The sequence below is a fragment of the Morus notabilis genome, unplaced genomic scaffold, assembly GCF_000414095.1.
Source record: "Morus notabilis unplaced genomic scaffold, ASM41409v2 Scaffold216, whole genome shotgun sequence".
NCBI classification, from domain to species: domain Eukaryota; kingdom Viridiplantae; phylum Streptophyta; class Magnoliopsida; order Rosales; family Moraceae; genus Morus; species Morus notabilis.
Genome location: NW_010367562.1, coordinates 40,072 through 55,966, shown reverse-complemented (window position 1 = coordinate 55,966; position 15,895 = coordinate 40,072). Strand labels below are relative to the sequence as shown.

The 15,895-nt window shown below is 31.4% G+C and overlaps 1 protein-coding gene across 1 annotated transcript; it reads left to right on the top strand.

Annotated features, from left to right (window-relative positions):
- Nucleotides 1–7,717: 7,717 nt before the first annotated feature.
- LOC21386214 (transcription factor MYBC1) lies at nucleotides 7,718–10,108 on the top strand. The gene has a single exon (XM_010112798.2). The coding sequence runs from the start codon at nucleotides 8,224–8,226 to the stop codon at nucleotides 9,229–9,231; it is 1,008 nt and encodes a 335-aa protein (XP_010111100.1). The 5' UTR covers nucleotides 7,718–8,223; the 3' UTR covers nucleotides 9,232–10,108.
- Nucleotides 10,109–15,895: the final 5,787 nt, after the last annotated feature.

The following is a 15,895-nucleotide window of genomic DNA, read 5'->3' as shown; positions in this document are numbered from 1 at the left end:
TTAAGTTTTTTATTTCTTCGTTTCATTGCTTTTTCCGTACCTTTATTCCATCTGGTTTATTGTAACTTTCTTCCGTGTTATATGAAGCAAATTCTGTTTTTGTTTATATTTTGTCTTCATTGTCCTATTTATGTGTTTTTTGTTTTTTTGTTTTTAAAAAAATTCTGACTTTGTTAACCCTTTTTTTTTTTCCTTGACTGTATTCTCTTTACTTATTTAATTCTCTTGTTACTTTTTGAACAATCATATTTTACTCAACCCATTTAATTTGTGCTATATAAATATCATAAATTATGTGACAGACCCAATATCTTGCAGATTTTTGCGTGCTTTTGTGTAGTTACAATTAATGTTTAATTGGTTTTAATTAAAACCAGTTACATGGCCACAAAAACACTATTCGTTATTCATATTGCTGCTAATATTAAATATTTGAGTCACAATTACTATATAAAAATATGATTATATTTATATTTTATTAGTTTTTTTCCTCTGATATGTTCCACTATTTTTAACTTGCTTTCTTTTCTTCCTATAAAATATATATGACCAAATTTTATTTGAGAAGACTTAATTTGTTTCTTTATCTATGAAGAAAGAATCAACTATAGGACATGGAAATTTATATTTATTTCTTCATTTGTATATGAAGTTTATTTGTGTAATATTTTTATCTCGTTAATTTGTTTCTTACATGATTATGCTCATCACTGTATATGTCCAGCTTTTATTATTTACAGTATGTCATCATTGTGGCTATTTTGTATTATTTTATTTAAAATAAATTAGAATTACAGATATGTAATTTAATAATTTTATCAGTCAAATTCGTTATTTAATATATTGTAGTTAGCTACGTCGAAATGACTTTGGCAAACATATTATCCTTAAACAATTCTATATTGTACTTAACAGATGCAAAATAAAAAGATCACCAAAAAAACCATAACGATCACATCAACGTATGCATCATATCATTTCAGAAATGGATCAAGAATTTATCAATTTATTTACTGAATTTTCGAACGAAACAAATGAAAATATCGATCCTACATCATTGGCAGTCTTCGAATCCTGAATTGATAGGATATTGGGACTCTGTGACTCTTAAAGAAAAATTCTCTCGCTTTCGTCAACATCTGAAAACCATAATGTAAAATGTAATTCTTTTATCTATATTAACTACCTATTATAAATAATTACAAAATCTTTATAAAATAACAATACTAATATTCTATGAATTGCTTTCGTCCCCATTTTTTTTTATGTCTTTGTATAGGTGTTATCAATGTATGCATTGATCTTAGAGACTGTTCTTGCACCTGTCGATATTGCGGTGCTCTCTTTTAATTTAATAAATAAATTAAAAACAATAGTTCTCTTAAATTTAAGTTTTGCTGCAAAGATGTAAAAATTATTTTACCTCCACTTGCAAAAGCACCTCCTATATTGGATCAATTACTTAATTATCATAGAGGACCAATAAGTATACATTTTTAAAAAAATATTTGAACATATAATTCTATGTTTGCATTTACATTATTCGGAGTTAATATAGAAACAAATATGAGAAAATCAGATGGTCCATATATTTTTAAAATAAGTGGACAAATACATCATCTTATAGAATCTCTATTACTAGTTAACAATAATCCTCCTAGATTTGCACAACTTTATATATATGATACAAAAAATGAAATTGAAAATCGAGCAGCATCATTCTCATTTGATGATCAATCAAAAAATTTAGTTAAATTAAAACTGTAAATCTAATTAAAATGTTCGATCATATAAATAAATTAGTCAAACTTTTTCAAATGATAAGATATAGATACCAAGAAGATCAAATACTATCTATGAATTTAAAACTTATAAATTGGAGATACACATACAGTAGTCAATATGAACTACCTCCTTCGAATGACATAGGTGTTCTAATAGTTAGAGAAATTGGTGAATATGAACAAGAAAGATATATTATAATCCAAGATAGAACAGATACTTTGTAAAGGATTATAAAAAATCATCCATGTTATATGGCTCTTCAATATCCTTTGTTATTTCCCTATGGAGAAGATGGTTATAGAACAGATTTGAAATGTAACGCAAACAATTCAGATAACAAAAGGACAAGAAAAAGAATTTCTATCAGAGAATTTTATTGCTATCAACTGTAACAACGTGAAATGCAAGGCAATACTCGTATCAAAAAACTTTAAGATTTGAAATTTATCAAGGAATTTAAGATGCCATTATTAGAGGAGACACAAACGCACAAGCAATAGAAAAAAGAATTATCCTTCCTTTGAGTCACACAAGAAGTCCAAGATATATGATTAAAAACTACCAAGATGCAATGGCAATTTGTCGACACTATGAAAATCCAGATTTATTCATAATGTTCACATGCACTCCAAAATAACTTGAAATTATTAGAGCTCTAGCAAAAATACCATGTTAAAAACCTGAAGATAGATCAGATATTATTACAAGGATTTTCAAAATGAAATTAGATTATGTTTTATCAATTATCAAAAATGAAAAGATATTCGGAACAATCATAGCAGGTTAGTCTGTTTTTTCTAAAATTTATTTCAGTTTATAATCACAAAGAAAACTAATTTATTATCTTTTATATTTAATAAAAACTAAAACAATTTTAAAAAAAAAATTATAGACTTACAGTGGTTGAATTCCAGAAACGAAGGTTGCCATATTGTCATTTCTTATTTTCACTACACCTTGATGAAAAGCTACGTGAACCATCACAAATAGACAAATTCATCTCTCTAGAAATACCTGATCCTGACAAATAATCCTTTAGAATATAATGTTGTAGCTGAGTTTATGATGCATGGACCATGTGGAATTGCTAAAACAAATGCTCTATGCATGGAAAATTCAAGATGCTCAAAAAAAAAATTTCAAAGCATTTAAGAAATGAAGTAACTATTGAAAAAAATGAATTTGTCAATTACAAAAGAAAAAATACAGTCTTTTATGTCAAAAAAAGGTATCAAATTAAACAATAGATTTATAGTTCCTTACAATAGAGAATTATGTCTAAAATTTCATGCTCATATCAATGTAGAAATTTGTTCTCAATCCATACTTATAAAATATTTATTTAAATACTTAACAAAAGGACCAGATAGAATAAGGACAGTCATAGAAGATAACATATGTACATAAGAATCTAGAGAAACTACGTATCAAGAAGTCAATGAAATAAAAAATTATATTAATTGCAGATACATAATACCATACGAAGCAATGTGGCGATTATATGAATATTCCATACATCATAGAAATCTAGCTATTCAACGGCTGTCAATACATTTGTCAAAATGTAAAACATAACATTTCACTCAAATCAACAACTTAATAACATAATAAGACAACCAAATACGACATCAATGTTAGAGAACTAACTTACATCGAATTTCTAAGTAAATATGTTTGGAATGGCAATTATAAATATTGGTCTCCTAGACAAGCAAGCCATACAATCGGATGAACTTTTCATGTGCATTCAAGTTCTGGAGAATTATACTGTTTAAAATTATTACTAAATCATCGAAAAGGAATAACAATTTATGAAGCTCTTTGGACAATTGATAGCATAACATATCCAACAAACTAAAAAGCATGCTATGCACTTGGCTTATAGAGAGATGATAAAGAATGGGATGAATCAATCTTAAAAGGTTCATTCTGATCAACAACACTTCAATTATGACAATTATTTGTCACAATCTTATTATTTTGCAATGTAAATAACCCAATAAAATTATTTGAAAAACATTGGACACTTATGACAGATGATATCTTAGATAAAATTAAGACCTCATTCAATAACCCAAAGTTTCAAATACCTAAAATTGAATTATACAATTTTGTAGTATATGAACTAGAAAAATTATTAAATCTAAATTCGTCCACTTTAACATATTATAATTTACCTCTTCCTACTGGATCGCTAATAGATTATCTAAATAATGAACTCCTAAGAGAAGAACTCAATTATAATATAAATAAATTAAAAGATAAAAATTTAATATTAGTACAAAATTTAAACAATGAACAACAATTTATTTATGAGCAAATTTTAAAATCGCTTAATGAAGGAAAATACAATCTTTTTTTTCATTTATGATCATAGTGGAACTGGAAAAACATATTTATGGAATGCAATCATCACAAAAATCAGATCAAATAATGAAATAATCCTTGTTGTTGTATCTTTCAGAATATCATCGTTATTATTACCTAAAGGAAGAACTACACACTCTATATTTCGAATACTACTATCAACAGATAAATTTTCTACATGTCATATCAAAAAAGGAACTCAACTAGTAAAATTAATCGAAAAAACATCACTCATATTATGGGATGAAGCACATATGACTAATAAATATTGCTTTGAAGCATTAGATAAAATACTTCAAGATTTGAGAAAAAATTTTAACCAACCATTTGGTGGAATGACTGTTGTTCTAGGTGGTGATTTTAGACAAATTTTACCAATCATCCCTACCAGAACAAAAGAACACATAATAGATGCAACTATAAATAATTACTATTTATGGCCACATTTTTGAATTTTAACATTAACAGAATTATGCGATTAAAACATTATAATATTACAGAAGAAGAAAAAAGAGAAGTTACAGAATTTACAAATTGGATACTTACTGCTGGAAATGGTACTGCCGAAGGAATAAAAGACTCAGAAAATGAAAATGCTACATGGATCAAAATACCAGAAAAATACATAATACATTATGAATCAAATCCAATTCAAAAAAATTTCAACATTGATATATAATGATTTCGACAATTATTTTAGCAACATTAAATATTTAAAACAACGAGCAATAATAACTCCCAAAAATAAATCATATGATGATATTAATAATTACATACTATCTTTAGTAGCTGGTGAATTAAAATCATACTATAGTTATGACACAATTGCATCTTCATCTAAAACATAGATGAACTTAATCTCTTATATCCGCAATATTTTCTACACACTCTAAGCTTTAATGGCATACCAACACATGAATTAAACCTTAAACTTGGAACTCCTATAATGTTATTAAGAAATCTAAATCAATCTATTTGACTATGTAATGGAACAAGACTTATTATTACACAATTGACAAATAAAATTATAGAAGGACAAATCATAAGCTCAAATAATACTAATGGAAAAGTTTATATTGTAAGAATAGAAATGATTGTAGATGAATCTAAATGGCCATTTGCACTAAAAAGACGACAATTTCCTGTAAAAACTTGTTATGCAATGACAATAAATAAAAGTCAAGGACAATTTTTGAATAAACTTGGGTTATATTTTGAAAATGAAATGTTTACATATGATCAATTATATGTTGCTTTATCTAGAGCAACAACCCCAAAAGGATTACACATACTAATTCATAATTCAATTAATAAATATCCAAACCAAATTAAAAATATTGTCTACAAAAAAAGTGTACACAATATTACATAAAAATATAGAGTATGACATAAAAAAAAATATAATATCAGTAAATTAGATATATATATATATATCCAATAAAATTATTCATTCATATACTAAACAATTATTTATTACTTTTGAGAACTAGACAAAATGACAATACTGATTCGTACACTAAAACCAAAAGAAGTATATGCAACCATCATAACAAGAATTTTCAGATTATGGACGAACAATGATTTCATCATCGGACATCTAAAAGCACCGGACCAAAAAAGATTAAGTACAAAGTAAAACATATTTACTAACTTATATTAGTTATCAATAAAAAACATAATTTACTATGTCGAAACATATCTTAACAATTTTTTATCATTTCAGCTCTTAATCGAAAACAACATAATCTTTCAAAAAACATCCTACAACCAGATAATATAACTACTTCTAAATCTTATTTCTTACATTACATATAATTAAAGATTTCCAACTTCTTCAATTATTATTATTAATTTTACTTAAATTTATACTTGCAGCTGAAGGGAGCATAAGGAAAAAACAGAAGAAAAGCTTCGAGACATTGCAAGAAACCCTTAATTAAAATATAATAGAGATATAGTTATATATAGATCTGTATATATCAAGTAATCCTGTACTGGGAAAAAATTTATAATAGGAGATTATATCCCGTTGCGTTGAAAATAGCTAGTTTTAGAGGATAAGGATCATCCTTTATTTGTCCTCATATTGAGAGTGAAGGATTTTTCGTTGAAATTGGGTAATTAAAATAAATTCAACGAAAAGGGTATGTTGTAGTCTTATAGAAGTTCATCTTGGCGAATAGTCTTTGTTTCTTTTCCTTTGTCGTGAGATCTTTTAAAACGTATTGTGACCATTAAGCTGAATAAAAGTCTTGAATGATAGACTTTTATCTCTCACAAAGTCACAACAATGTGCCACTAGGAAACGTATTTTTTATTTTTAAACTAATGCAGCTATTTCAATCATTATTACTCTGCTTTGGAGGAAAAAGAACGAAAAAGAATACTTTTTTTTTTTAGCATAGAAAAGGGGAAGGAAAATAAAAGAAGGATAATACCGGAGAACCAAAATGGATGTTTCAACTTTCAAGTTAAAAAAGGGGAAAAAGAAAATGCGTAATCACATGTTTTATTTTTGATATTGATAGCGATTGATGCTTATTGGTCTCTTCATTGTGCCCAACAAAAGCAAGCAATTTGTGGAAGCAATAAATGTACGTGCCATTGCCAATTTCCCTTGGGCCAAAAATAGGAAATTGAACATCCCTTGATTTTCTGCCGAAAGGAATGCCAAAAAAATCCACAACTCAATGGCCTAAATACATGTTTTCGGACTCAAAAGCATGTCATGTTCTTCTTTAGACAATTCTTTTCTTTCATTTGGATCCCTACTTTTTTATTTGTGGGTAAAGATTCTTTGCCTTTTCATTTTTGAAAATTCTTATTTACCCACGTGTCAGCCCATAGAGTTGCACATTCTTTTTCACAAATTCTACTTCTAATAAATGAATGCTTTCTCGCCCAACTAAAAAAAAAAAATGCTTCAAAATCAAAAAGGGTGCAAAAGGATCCCGAACTTGGAGTCAGTAATGCCATTTTTTTTTTTTGAAACATTTGGGTATTGAGAGAGAGAAAAATTATTCCTCTCCAAGCAAAAGAAGACAAGGATAAAATAAGTAATCTTCACGGCCGAAACACTAACTCAGTTGATTCCTCATCACCAATCCAAAGGAACTCTCACAAAGCGACCAAACTTTGCACTCTCTCTCTCATCCTTTCCCAATCCCAAACTCTGTACCCGTACGACCCATCTACCTTGTAATGACTATTTGAGCAAGTCGCCACCTAAACGCGACATCCACGCGCGTGTTATCAACGCACCACCATCTTAGGTGCCCTTGTCCTTAAAGCTTACAAACCCAAGAAAAATTTTGACAGTGTTTTGGATGCCGACGAAAATGGTTGCAAACTAGACCGCCTGGGCGAAATGACACTCTCCTCCCTAGAGAAGTAGGAGCGTGGTAGACACGCGCTACCGAGAAACGTGGGAAGGATAAGAATCTCATAGATCTTGCAACACTCACTCTCAAGTATAAGACCCCCAAATCCCGGAAAAAAATAAGCAAAAATAAAATATATAGAAATTAGAAAATTAGAAAATAGAAAATCTGAAATCTGAAATTTCTCTCTCTCAATCTCTCTTACATACATTCACTTCCCATAAAAATCATAAGAAAAGAATCAGCAAACAGTAGTAGCCCATAATAAAAGCTTTTCTGAAAAGAAAAGAAAAACAAGATCCACCTCGAACCCCTCTCCAACTCAACCCCCATACCCTCCGACAACCCCAAATTCCATCGCTGCCGCCGCCACCACCACCACTACCTCTCTCTCTCTCCTCCTACCAATTCTAGAGAGAGAAAGAAACAATATTATCTCTCTCTTAGATTCTCTTTTCTACGCCAAAATAAAGGGGAAAAAATCCCATCTTTGTTCTTCTCTCTCTCTCTCTCTTTCTTCCATTGCACCAAAAATCATCTATTTCATAATTTCATCACTACCCAATTCACAAATCATTCTGTTTTCAACAAATATTAACCTGAACTGAGGAGAGAGAAAGGGATACTGAATTGGGTCAGTCCCAGATTGCAAAAAAAAAAACAAAAACAAAAAAAAAAAACGAAAAAAACGATGAGAGAAGACGACTCCAATTGGTTCGCCCGATGGGAAGAAGAGCTCCCATCTCCAGAAGAACTCATGCCCTTATCCCAAACCCTAATAACCCCTGATCTCGCCATGGCTTTCGACATCAGAAACCCCAATTCTAACTCCAACAACAACAACAATAACACAAGCCCACCTCGAGGCCCGGCCCAGGCCCACCAGCAGCACCCTCCCCCGCCGTCGTCAAGCCCTCTGCAGCCTCCTTCCTCCGTCACGGCCCAGCCCAACTCCTCCGACTTTGGAGACTCCGCCGATTTGGGCTCCGGCGGAGGCCCCGGGGAGGAGCCGGCCCGGACCCTCAAGCGGCCCCGCCTCGTGTGGACCCCGCAGCTCCACAAGCGGTTCGTCGATGCCGTGGCCCACCTGGGGATCAAGAACGCCGTTCCCAAGACCATAATGCAGCTTATGAGTGTGGACGGGTTGACCCGAGAGAACGTCGCCAGCCATTTGCAGAAGTACCGCCTGTATCTCAAGAGAATGCAGGGATTATCCGGCGGAGGCGGTGGCGGGGGAGCGGGAGGAGCCGGGGCCGCTGGATTGGGCGGCGGAGCGGATCCCGCCACCGATCATTTGTTCGCTAGCTCCCCCGTGCCGGCACATTTTCTCCACCCTGCTGCAGCTGCGGCGGGAAGGCCGAATTCGGAACATTTCCTGCCTTACGTGCCCGTGGCGGCGCTGCAGCACCACCACCACCACCAGCAGCATATGGCAGCTGCGGTTGCAGCCGCGGGGGGCCACCCGCAGATTCAGGGCCAGTACCATCATAGGCAAGTGGCGCATTTTGGGTCACCTCCGGCGGCGGTGGCTGCAGCGAACGGGCAATTCGAGCACCCGTTTCTTGGAAGACAGGGGCAAGCGGTTCACCGGATGGGCGCGCCGGTGCATAACGGATATGTGGAGGACTTGGAGTCGGGTAATGGCGCCGCGGGGGGCGGGAGGAAGGTTCTTACTTTATTTCCAACTGGGGAGGATTGAATTATCCGGGTAATGGTTAATTGTGCCTGCTTCATCTTAGAGTTGTTCTTTTCTTGCTCTTTTGTTCAATTCGGTTCTAGGGGTCATTGTGGAATTGGTGTTAGTTGTCATTGTTATTTTAGTTGGTCTTAGTAGTAATCTTGGTGGTAGAAATCAGATCTGAGTTTCAATTTCCGGATCCAATAATTTCGGGTATTACACTTGAACATTATCCTGCCAGTTGGGTATGTTTAAGAGTGATTAGGATTGATATTGGTGGTTTAGTTTTTCCATTGTGGTAAAATCTTTTTTCTGTGTTTATGGACTTCTACTATGTGTAATTAAATTGTTGGTAGCAGTCTATATGAGTGAGTCCCTTGTCTGCTTCGGTGTGGCTGAAATTTGAACATGATGTCACTCGAGCGGCAATGATGTTTCTGAACTCGTCTACGGCGGCTATAGTGATAGAGAGTCATGATAATTGGTCAATTTGGGTTCATTGGAGATTGGATTATCACGTTGTTATGTTGGGAATTGGATGGTTCTTCTTTCATTTCGGAGTCTACTTCTTGCTTGGGAAGGTCTTTCAATTGGGGGATTAATGATAGGGAGTGGCTGAAGCAAACACATTGACTAATTTTGAGCTTGCAGAAGAGGATAAATAAAGCTGGCAAATCTTTTTTTATTTTCTCTCAAAATCTAGACATGGGGTTAATAACCCTTTACGGCACTTTCGATACTTAGTTTATTCTGGTTATCCGAGAGTATCTTCTGTCGATGAGTAGTGCCTCGTGTTTCTTAGTTTAGCATTATGTAGAGGTGAGTTGTACTTGTTGTACATTGTAACTCTTTTCAAAAGACTTAAAATCCCTCATTATGAGTGGATTTGTTAAGATAATTCTGATTTCATTAGAATGTTGGACATACTACATGAATATGAAAGTCGCTGTGTTTTCTGTGAAAGCTTTCTTGTTAGTTGGATGATTCCACATATTTGTTTTATTGGGGAATTAGATTAAGCGTCCAACAACTCTTTTCAACCAGAGATTTCATTTGTGTAAATCTCTTATTTGTCGTGTGATGATTGATCTTATTCCACTCATGCTTGCTTCTTAATCTTAGAATTTGAAGGGGGGCACTGAACTTGAAGAACTCACATTTTATCATCTTTTGACTCTTTTCAAGCACGACACTGTGGTTAAAAATTATATAAATCTGTTATGGGTTAAGATTTATCTAACATCCCATTGGCTACTTAAATAGCATACATTACTATTCATCTTTTTTTATTGCAGCTTACCTATATCTGTACAAACTTTCAGGACTGTTGTGCATAAATTTAACGCTTGTTAATTAGTGCTCAATGGGCAATGAAAAAACAAGTCAAGATGTTAATCTCGAATTTGAATTTTTCTGAAAAGTTATACATTCTATCTCTCCTTCAAATTCTTGTAAATGAAGTGGAACGACGAAGAGTTTGTTTTCCTTTCAACTGTCTGAAATCTGAAGTTCAGAACATCAGGTAGATGATATTATTAATTCTTCAAACAATTTTCTGAGAAATCCCATTTATGCATGCTTTACTCATCTTTAACCATAATAATCGTCTTTTACCTCCATTTCTCGTCATAGTTTTTGACATATTCTTCCACCTACAAAGTTCTATTGTGGTTTGTTCTTGTTTAGGATCTGCTTAAACTTGTATTTGCCATGTAGTTATCATGTATGTAGTACACTATTCAGGTATAGATTTTCTAAACCAGGTCACTACAACTCATATCTTTTCAATTCATACTTTAAGCTAGGAAGAATGTCAACCCAACATCTTCTGTTCTTCATAAGAACCGCTATGAGACAAAAACCTGTTACATGATACTGTTCTTGAGTTGAGTGAGCCTTTGCCAAACATAAATGAAGTTTGATATTTAGTATTTACAACGCAATGCTTTAGTTGGAACCAAGCAAAGAGTAAATGAAGAAGCCTTTGCAGCTACAACTTTCAAGCTGAATTATAAATGAATGTCTTGTATCCCAAAAAAATCTTCTACTGCCTTTCAGCTGCTGAGATTCTATTCTAATTGACTTGTGTAGTTATAGCTGTGGTGGTCAATCTAAAAGTGGTGTTCTTAGCTATCTGCCAAGGGCTTTCTATTTGTCCACATGGATACTACTTTTTCTTTTGCTTTTTTTTTTTTTTATATATATATATTTACGGACATGAATTGGATATGATCAATTAATTATTGTACCAATTATGAAATCTTCAAAATCTTGTGATTTTTTTTTTTTTTTCAATCTAATAGTTGTTTTGAATCTCACCTGATGATATTGCGCTGCACTAAACTTTCATGTCATACAAGTTACCTATGGATCAAGGCAATTTGCTGTAATATAAGATTTGTGCATAAAAGGATTTTTACAAATTTGAACTTTACCGCTGAGTCAGATCTTTCCATGTGTTCATTAAGTCTCAAAAATGGCTTCATAAAAATGATTTCTCCAATTTTGATCTGTTTATCGTTTTGTCATTCCCACCAATCTACCACATTCGACTTTATTATTTGTCTGTACTAGGGAACTTAATAGCATTCCTATTTCAAATTACCATCTTACTTGCTTAATATATGCTCTTTGAAATCTTTCGTAAATAAAGTATGTTTACTACTGTGATCTTTAAGAAAAGCATTTGCATCCAGATTTTCTCTCTTTTTACATCAAAGATTTAGAATTGTCTACATATGGACAGTTGAAAGTTTGGCAATCCCTTTGTCATTGGCTTATATTGGTGATATTAGATTTTGATTTTTTTTTTTCTCCCTCTTATAGTGCTATTAAGATTGAGATGACTTCTGAGGAACCACTTGTAATCAGTCACCAATTTTTGAAAGCATAAAGAAAATCTAATCATTTTAGCATTAATCTTGTGCATCATATTATTCTCTCTCTCTCTCTCTCTCTACCAACGGAATTTATGTCCATAAGCTTGTTGAATTTGTCTTTTTGTCATCTGGTACAGAATGCATGTGCCTAGTTTTCTCTCTTTACCTGGGAAAGTCCAACGCTTCTCACTTTCCTGCCTAACAATCTGATCTTGTGCAATAAAAGAACTAAAAGAATGGAAGTGAAAACGACATGCCATTTAATATCTTGCTGACACCATGGTCCCATGAGAAGAATAATGAAAACGTTAACATCAGCATGACATATAATGGTTCGTGGATATGCATGAATTGTTAAAGCCATAAAACGATAAATGAAAAATAAATTAATTAATTCAAAAAAAAAAAAAAAAAAAAAAAACCAATCAGAGAAGGAAAGGGGGGCTAGACATGGCTATGGTCCATCGTAGAGTATTGCCTGTTGCAAATATCTACCAAAGAAAAAAAAAAAAGATGAATACAAAAGGCAGAGATATCTGTAGATTGGTCTTCTTGTTTTTTTCGAGGATGTAGATTGGTCTAATTTTAAAACTAGCAAATTTGATTCCATTGAATTTAATACTTTTACCCATATTAAGAGTGTGTCCTTACCTAAAAATGTTTATTCTTTTTACAAAAGAAAATTGCCTTATACAAAGCCTAGTTATTCATTTTGGGGTTTTTTTTTTTTTTTTTTTTTTTTTTTTTTTTTAACGGAGGGAGCCATTAATAAGGTTTATTAGAGATGTTAGACAAACCATAAAATATTGTGAGGCGTGCAGACATCTCTTATAAAATTGTTCATCATATTGAATTGTTGTAACAATTGAAAGAGGGTGTATTCTTACATTGAACTAACCTTTATAAATCTTGTGTCTTCATGTATTTATATTTTCTTTCTGTTATAATCTTGTTTTTATTAATATAAAATTAGGGTAGTTGTGCCATATTAAAGGTAACTTTTGTGCGATTAGGAAAATATCGTTGAATATTTGTATAATTAAAAAATGTGTATATAATGTACATTAAATTCTTATATTGAATTTCAATTAAACACAAGGAAAGTTTTTATTCCTTCACATCCTGTTCTTTTTTCACTCTAAATTCTACTTCTGTATAAGCATATACTTTCTTTTGAAGCTTAAAAGAAGAAAGAGGAGACATTGGAACATCTTTTAGGACAATTCTTATCCATAGGAATGGAAATTAGACTTTTAAGCCAACATTGATTTGCCAGATTCCAAACCGCATCTTGAGCCTATGCAGGTGGAAGACAACCTGGATCTCACCAAGTCAATAATTGGACATTTGTGAAAAATATTCAAACAAACACTTATTGTGAAACTAATAAAGATGGTTGTAATCTCAGACCAACTTTGCTTGACATAGAAATAAAGAAGGAAAAAAAAAAAAAAACATAATAAGAATAAGAATAATAAAAAAGCTAAGGAGGGAACAACATTTGCTGAGGTAGATACAGTGTCCCAGTTTTTCCAACCTGGAAAAGAAAATTAAAAAAAAAAAAAAAGAAAAAAAAAAGAAGAGCCAAAATTGCTTTGTCCAATGATTCTCCATAAATAGACTTTTCATATGCATCTTCTTTTGTCTTGACTCTTGCATTTCTGGGAAGGACACATTGAAACCCAGATCGCACGGTCGTCACTACTCCACACGGTATGGATAAAATAAAATAAAATAATACTAAGGTTCTCAACGTTTATCTTAACTTTTAGGAGATTTTTTTGGTACTATCAAAATGTCTTTTTTTTTTAGTCTTTAATGGCCTGTTTGGTTCGTTAATTTGAATTTTTAATTTGAGTTGAGATGTGATGTTATGTGATAACTTTTTACTGTAATAAAAAAGTTAGATGTGACTATTTCTGAGAGCTTTTTACTGTAACAAAACTCGAATTCTAAACTTAAATCAATGAAAAGAACGGAGTCTATCTCAAAATTGTTTATTTTACATATTTTTTTAATGAGAGCTTTTTACTGTAACAAAACTCGAATTCTAAACTTAAATCAGTGAAAAGAACGGAGTCTATCTCAAAACTGTTTATTTTACATATTTTTTTAATATAATTTTAATTATATCTAACGATTAAAAATAAACATTATTAGTAGAAGGCCATATGAGAAAAAGACGTAATTTTTTAATTGAACACGTCAAATGTTTAAAAGATAATCATATCAATTAATATTATAAAAAAAAGCTCTATATACTTATTAAAAATGACTAATAATTTCCATGTGAATTGGTATTAGTTACTCAATAAAATAATACCTTGTTGGTTTGCTACATTTTCTTTCTTCGACCAGTTACATAGCATGGTTAGATTGTTAGTCTTTTAATATAAAGAAACAAAGTTATACTAATCAAGGCTGACATGTGATTTATCAATTAATAGAGTTGATGACATATTATTATAGTGTTTGATGGCCATAATCTCTTTTTTTTTTCTTTTTTTTTTTTTAACTTGAGGATCCAAGAGAGAAAAAATAAAAACAAAAAAGAAAGCTGCATAATATAAAGAAGAAAGAAATAGAACTCGTCCGTTCAGATCTACAAGATATTTAGTGCCAATTTATTTATTTTTTATTTTATTTAAACTTGAATCAACAAAAATCAATGTTCGTTCAAGGGTGACAATGTAGATCGTGTTTGTGGAACTATTTAAACATGTTTAACTAACTGAATTGACTCGCGTATCTGTCATTTTATAAAAATATTGTTCGAAACACTATAACACATGATATGTTAAGATTTTATAACAAGCAATTTTACAAATAATAATTATACTGGTAAGTATTTTTAAATTAAATACTTGAATTCCATACTTTATGAAAATGTACGTAAAAGTACGTGCATTTTTCATGGAAAACATATTACACTTGTTCAATAACCAAATACGTATTTTTAGCCAAAAAATAGCTATTTAGTACTTCCATTTTTTCTAATTTAAAGGTGTACTGTATATTATATATGTAATTTAATATTCTCAGTTTATTATTTCTTTTTGGTTAAATTTACATGAATGATAAGATTTTCTAACTTTTGTTGAAATATTTTTTGTTCACCACTTATTTTTAATGAGTGATCATATTAGATTTACATTTTTCTTTATGTCAAAACTTTCAAAATATTTTTATTCACAAAACCAAATTAAATTTACATGTAGAAAACGTAAACACAATTTACTTCATTTTATTCTCTTTTAGCTTATAAACGATTATTTTAAAACCTTTTTTTTTTTTTTGGAAAAACCTCAAAGTGAATTTTACTGAAACTTTTTTACAGCATATTAATGTCTTATAAAAATTAGTAATTAGTATGTCGTAACATACGTTTGTTAAAATTTGATAAATCAAAACAACTCTTGTAATTAGTTGAGTTTGGATTGTTTAATTCCCACGTGTCCAAATGGTCACCCTTCATCTGGTAATTATAGCGGACGCATATGATATATCACCGACTTAAATTTTTGCAGTTCAGAAAAAATAATTTTAATATCGTTATTAATATTTTCTTTTTTATAACTTTCGGAATCTGAATCTTCAGACCGGAAACAAATCAAAACAATAATAGAATACTTAAGTTGTAACAATAAATGATCAACTCAAAGCTGGCATTGGTGTTTTCCAAATCTTATCATTAAGCACTTTTTTTAATTATAAAACTCATGTGATTCAATTGCTTAACTCATATAAAAGTCAACCACTTCGGTTTAGTATTTTCCAGCAAAAGAAAGCGAAATATATATATATAT

Coding starts and splice junctions, on each gene's coding strand:
- LOC21386214 (XM_010112798.2), top strand. CDS start 8,224: ATGAGAGAAGACGACTCCAATTGGTTCGCCCGATGGGAAGAAGAGCTC.